The sequence below is a fragment of the Oncorhynchus nerka genome, linkage group LG21 (assembly GCF_034236695.1).
Source record: "Oncorhynchus nerka isolate Pitt River linkage group LG21, Oner_Uvic_2.0, whole genome shotgun sequence".
In the NCBI taxonomy this organism is placed as follows: domain Eukaryota; kingdom Metazoa; phylum Chordata; class Actinopteri; order Salmoniformes; family Salmonidae; genus Oncorhynchus; species Oncorhynchus nerka.
The window spans coordinates 33,409,210-33,415,659 of NC_088416.1; the positions used below are offsets into that span (position 1 = coordinate 33,409,210).

At 44.2% G+C, this 6,450-nt stretch overlaps 1 protein-coding gene across 2 annotated transcripts; it reads right to left on the reverse strand.

Annotated features, from left to right (window-relative positions):
• Nucleotides 1-236: 236 nt before the first annotated feature.
• On the reverse strand, nucleotides 237-2,901 carry LOC115110619 (GTPase IMAP family member 7-like). 2 transcript variants are annotated; one of them, XM_029636430.2, is made up of 3 exons: nucleotides 2,673-2,901; nucleotides 1,869-2,023; nucleotides 237-1,762 (listed from the first exon to the last, which is right to left on the reverse strand). In XM_029636430.2, exons 1-3 carry the CDS (start codon nucleotides 2,695-2,697, stop codon nucleotides 890-892), a joined length of 1,053 nt encoding a protein of 350 aa, XP_029492290.2. In that variant the 5' UTR covers nucleotides 2,698-2,901; the 3' UTR covers nucleotides 237-889. The 2 variants fall into 2 exon arrangements, with proteins under 2 accessions (XP_029492290.2, XP_029492289.2); XM_029636429.2 differs by having other exon boundaries at nucleotides 1,869-2,050; nucleotides 2,673-2,898.
• Nucleotides 2,902-6,450: the final 3,549 nt, after the last annotated feature.

Below are 6,450 nucleotides of genomic sequence, written 5' to 3' on the forward strand. Positions count from 1 at the left end.
AATTGTCCTCAGCTAACACACACTGCTGCAGATGGTCCGTCTATAACGGAGGTCTCCGTTATCTATCATGCATCATGTGAAAGTCTTGTTTTCGAGATGTAGCCTATACTCAACTCCTAAATATAGTGCTTGAAAATTTTGGCCAATAAATGGCTAAATTCAGTCTGAGGGAAATGTGTAATTGTATGCTTTAAAAGTATCAACTGTGTGACATATACAGTACACAACAAATTGCCTTAGAGATGATTGTATTTTTATTTCCTTAAGTTAGCAGTAAGGTATTCATTTTCAGTTGAGCTCCAATATTTAATGTATAACGTCAATGTTTTGGTCAACGTCGCCACCAAGTGGATCATGTATGTAACTTCCCCTTTACTTGTAGTCTTTAGTAGACCCTACCATACCTTCTATAATAATTGGTTTTGAAAATATGACCAGTCAAAATAGGCATGCCAGCAGTGAAACAACAAATATTAGAACAAGTATCGTGATGACTGTACATAAGTCAAATACAAGCCAATTGTGTTCAATAAAACAAGTGCAGTGAAATGACAAAGGGAAACTAAAATTGTTCTACTTTATATTCACCATTTCCAGCACCACCCCAACATCAACATGTGAAAATGGTGCGTTCCTATGTTTTGTAGTAAAAAATAAAGAGGAAGATGATTATGACTAATTGTGAGTAGGCATTATTAAAAATAGCAAATGGTTGATGTCATCATTGGAAAATACTTATCTTTCTCAATATTTCTACTACAAAACATAGAAATGCATCATTTTCACATATGTTGATATTGGGTTGGTGCTGGAGATGATGAATATGAAGTTGAAACATTGTGAAATGTCCCTTTAAGGTTAATAACTGGAGATATGGATCCCATTGACATTATTTCTTTTTCTCTGTCTTCGGTGTCTTCCTTCTCCCCACTTCAGTGGCTACTGAGCCCACAGTGGCCCCCAGCATCCGCCCAGCGGGCCCACCTACAAACAGGCCAATGAAAGCCCCCAGCAGAGACTCCATCCTCAGCATCTTGGGCAGCCTCCTCAGCCACCCTGTCAACCCCTGCCACAAGGATGAGAGAAATGATGGAGAGGAGGAGGCAGGAGAAAGAGAGGTAATACCCTCTGTGTCTATGTTCAGGTTGTGCACACTCCTCTCTGCCTCCTCCCTAACTCTTGCCATCTCTTCATCATCTAACTCTTGCTCTGGAGGAGAGGCTGAGGAGGGCACCTCTTCATTTAGCACCGCTCCCCCTCTTCTCTGCCACACTATCTCTGCCTGCTTCTCTCTCACCCTGGCCTCAGCCTCCTGGTAGAGGGGGCAGCTGTAGAACTCCACCCCGCTCTCTTTTACAGTCTGTTCAACCTTCTCCAGTAGCTCTTCCACACTCTTCCTCTCATCCTTCTCTCCTCTACTCCTCCTCTCCAGAGAGTGATAGCGGTCTCCACACATCACCACCAGCTCCAGTAGGTCTTTGCGTCTGGTGGCGATGTACTCGTCCAGCTGTTGTCCCAGAACCATCTGGTCTGTGTGGGTGAAGAGGACCAGGGTGTGTCCACTGACTGCAGTGGGGCCAAAAACCTTCTCCAGGGCCTCCAGGGCCCGCAGCTCCATGTCAGCCGGCCGGTCCACAGGGACACATAGCAGGAAGGCATGAGGCCCCGGGGCAGACAGGGCCACACAAGAGGAGACATGGTGCCTCACCTCCTCCGGGGGGCGCTCTGAGCAGAACCAGTCTTGGGCGACTACCACTGATACCTGCAGGCAAAAACAGTGTGTAATGTTAGAACCTCTGGTTGACATTTAAGTCATTTGATCAGTGTGTAGGCTACTGTCCTTGTAAAGAATCAACAAAGTATCTTACCCATCTCCCTGCTATGGTTCCTCTGTGCTTCTCACATTCCTGAGTGACAGCTGGCTCACTGGCAGTCTGGGTAAGGAAAGCCTGGCGGCCCAGTATGGCGTTTCCAGCTGCACTCTGTCCTGCTCTTGCCCGGCCAAGCAGAACCAGCCTCAGCTCTGCATTGGGACAAGGCGAGGAGTGTTCTTAGAAAGGGAGGATTCAGTAGGATTCAGTAGCTGCACACATCACAAGCTTCATCATCTGATCTCTGCTTTCATTTTCCGTTTACATTAGTACTGTTCAATAAGAAAATACTTTGGTATCTCTGAATGTTCTGCCAAAATATGTATTGTAACAATGAAGACATTGTACATATGTTTCCTGTGAGATAAAAAATAACTCAAATCACAAAACATCTCATAGAATATACCAGTGTTTCCCACACTCGGCCCTGGGCGCACGTTTTGTTGTTTTTGTCCTAACACTACACAGCTGATTCAAATAACCAACTCATCAACCTTTTATTATTTGAATCGTCTGTATAGTGTTAGTGAAAACCCCCAAAACGTGTGGGAAAACGTGAGTGTGGGAAACCCTGGGCTATGAAATGTAGAATACGATAAACACGTTTCATCGAATTTCAAAATACAGACATCAGCTCAATCGCAGTGCGGAGATAGCCTCCCTCACATTCTAAAAACTGACAGGCCGTGAAGTGCGTTTGTGGTGAGTTTACAGTGCACAAGCGAGTATGAAGCAGTCATAAACGAACGCGAAGTCAACACTTCCTGAAACCTTCGTGAATAATTGGCAGGCTACACGTACCTGTTTGTGGGGGACCTGATGCCATCTCTTGCTTGTGGGATATTGCCAGATATTCTTGCCGTATTTAGTATGCACTCTAGTCAACTTCCTCGTTCCTACGTCTTGACTCACTAGAAGAGGGATCGGTCTGTGCCGTGTGCTTCTGCAGTCTTCAGGGCGTAGTCGTTCGTAGTCATTGCTCTTCAAGAACAGCCTGTTTTAGCATGCCACGTTTTTGTAGGGTATTTTGACGCAGTGACAAAAAAAGTAATGTAGGCTGACTTCTTCAAATACAAATTATGCAACATCATTATAACCAATATGTACTTGCTCAAAAATGGAATATGTGTAGGCCGATGATCTGCCAGAATTTAAAAGGATGTGCAATATATTATGTCAGGGGTATTCAACCGCGGTACTGCAGGGGTCCAAGAAAATATAAATATTTGTATTTCAATGTTTTTATGAATATTTCTAGCAACAACAGAATAAACGAATTTTAAATGGCACCTGCAGTAGAAAGGAGAACACTTTATTGATCAACTCCCAATATTTAGCAATAATATTTAGCAAATTAGATTAGATTAGTTTATTAATCACAATGACAGGGTCTCAGATGTAATTTCAGGGTACAGTGAAATTCTTAAGCTTCACGCTCCAACAGTGCAGGTCAAAAATATACAAAATTACACTGTCTTTGGTATTATTATGCAAAACACCCCAGCCATCCTACAATCTAAACTTGATGCCCTCAATCTCACACAAATGATCAATGAACCTACCAGGCACCATCCCAAAGCCGTAAACACGGGCACCCTCATAGATATCATCCTAACCAACTTGCCCTCTAAATACACCTCTGCTGTCTTCAACCAAGATCTCAGCGATCACTGTCTCATTGCCTGCATCCGTAATGGGTCAGGGTCAAACGACCTCCACTCATCACTGTCAAACGCTCCCTGAAACACTTCAGCGAGTAGGCCTTTCCAATTGACCTGGCGGGGTATCCTGGAAGGATATTGATCTCATCCCATCAGTAGAGGATGCCTGGTTTTTTTTTTTAAATGCCTTCCTCACCATCTTAAATAAACATGCCCCATTCAAGAAATTTAGAACCAGGAACAGATATAGCCCTTGGTTCTCTCCAGACCGGACTGCCCTTAACCAACACAAAAACATCCTATGGGCGTTCTGCATTAGCATCGAACAGCCCCCGTGATATGCAACTTTTCAGGGAAGCTAGAAACCAATATACACAGGCAGTTAGAAAAACCAAGGCTAGCTTTTTCAAGCAGAAATTTGCTTCCTGCAACACAAACTCAAAAAAGTTCTGGGACACTGTAAAGTCCATGGAGAATAAGAACACCTCCTCCCAGCAGCCCACTGCACTGAGGATAGGAAACACTGTCACCACCGATAAATCCACTATACTTGAGAATTTCAATAAGCATTTTTCTACGGCTGGCCATGCTTTCCACCTGGCTACCCCTACCCCGGTCAACAGCACTGCACCCCCCACAGCAACTCGCCCAATCCTTCCCCATTTCTCCTTCTCCCAAATCTAGTCAGCTGATGTTCTGAAAGAGCTGCAAAATCTGCCCCCCTACAAATCAGCCGGGCTAGACAATCTGGACCCTTTCTTTCTAAAAATTATCTGCCGAAATGTTTGCAACCCCTATTACTAGCCTGTTCAACCTCTCTTTCGTGTTGTCTGAGATTCCCAAAGATTGGAAAGCAGCTGCGGTCATCCCCCTCTTCAAAGGGGGGGACACTCTTGACCCAAACTGCTACAGACCTATATCTATCCTACCCTGCCTTTCTAAGGTCTTCGAAAGCCAAGTCAACAAACAGATTACCGACCATTTCGAATCCCACCATACCTTCTCCGCTATGTAATCTGGTTTCAGAGCTGGTCATGGGTGCACCTCAGCCACGCTCAAAGTCCTAAACGATATCTTAACCGCCATCGATAAGAAATAATACTGTGCAGCCGTATTCATTGACCTGGCCAAGCCTTTCGACTCTGTCAATCACCACATCCTCATCGGCAGACTCGATAGCCTTGGTTTCTCAAATGATTGCCTTGCCTGGTTCACCAACTACTTCTCTGATAGAGTTCAGTGTGTCAAATCGGAGGGCCTGTTGTCCGGGCCTCTGGCAGTCTCTATGGAGGTGCCACAGGGTTAAATTCTTGGACCGACTCTCTTCTCTGTATACATCAATGATGTCGCTCTTGCTGCTGGTGAGTCTCTGATCCACCTCTACGCAGACGACACCATTCTGTATACTTCTGGCCCTTCTTTGGGCACTGTGTTAACAACCCTCCAGACAAACCTTCTTTCAACTCTCCTTCCGTGGCCTCCAATTGCTCTTAAATACAAGTAAAACTAAATGCATGCTCTTCAACCGATCGCTGCCTGCACCTGCCCGCCCGTCCAACATCACTACTCTGGACGGTTCTGACTTAGAATATGTGGACAACTACAAATATCTAGGTTAGACTGTAAACTCTCCTTCCAGACTCACATCAAACATTTCCAATCCAAAGTTAAATCTAGAATTGGCTTCCTATTTCGCAACAAAGCATCCTTCACTCATGCTGCCAAACATACCCTTGTAAAACTGACCATCCTACCTGTCCTCGACTTCGGCAATGTCATTTACAAAATAGCCTCTAATACCCTATTCAATAAATTGGATGCAGTCTATCACAGTGCCATCCGTTTTGTCACCAAAGCCCCATATACTACCCACCACTGCGACCTGTACGCTCTCGTTGGCTGGCCCTCGCTTCATACTCGTCGCCAAACCAACTGGCTCCAGGTCATCTACAAGACCCTGCTAGGTAAAGTCCCCCCTTAGCTCAGCTCGCTGGTCACCATAGCAGCACCCACCTGTAGCACACGCACCAGCAGGTATATCTCTCTGGTCTCCCCCAAAACCAATTCTTCCTTTGGCCGCCTCTCCTTCCAGTTCTCTGCTGCCAAAGACTGGAACGAACTACAAAAATCTCCCTCACTAGCTTTAAGCACCAGCTGTCAGAGCAGCTCACAGATTACTGCACCTGTACATAGCCCATCGATAATTTAGCCCAAACAACTACCTCTCCCCCTACTGTATTTATTTTGCTCCTTTGCACCCCATTATTTCTATCTCTACTTTGCACATTCTTCCACTGCAAATCTACCATTCCAGTGTTTTACTTGCTATATTGTATTTACTTTGCCACCATGGCCTTTTTTTTGCCTTTACCTCCCATATCTCACCTCATTTGCTCACATTGTATATATACTTATTTTTCTACTGTATTATTGACTGTATGTTTGTTTTACTCCATGTGTAGCTCTGTGTTGTTGTATGTGTCGAACTGCTTTGCTTTATCTTGGCCAGGTCGCAATTGTAAATGAGAACTTGTTCTCAACTTGCCTAACCGGTTAATTAAAGGTGAAATAAAAATACATAAAAAACACTCACAAGAGTGTCTGACATAGGCTTTGAAAAGCACCTGCAAATAGGCTACCAGTGCCACTGGCTACTGGTAAGTTGTTGGTTTTTTGACATACATGTTTGACAACACATGACTAACCATTGTTTAACTAGTTAAACAGCTGCTCTTAGAGAAAATGTGTTACCTTTCTACATAATAGGCTATGCTAGAGTTTATGTGGGGAGGTCAAAATAATGAAAAACGAATGATCAAATCTATTAATTTTAAAATGATGATTACTTAATTCACCTAATGATAAGACAAAACGTGATATTTTTCGGGGGCTAATGTAGAATGGGAGTCCCTGGAAAA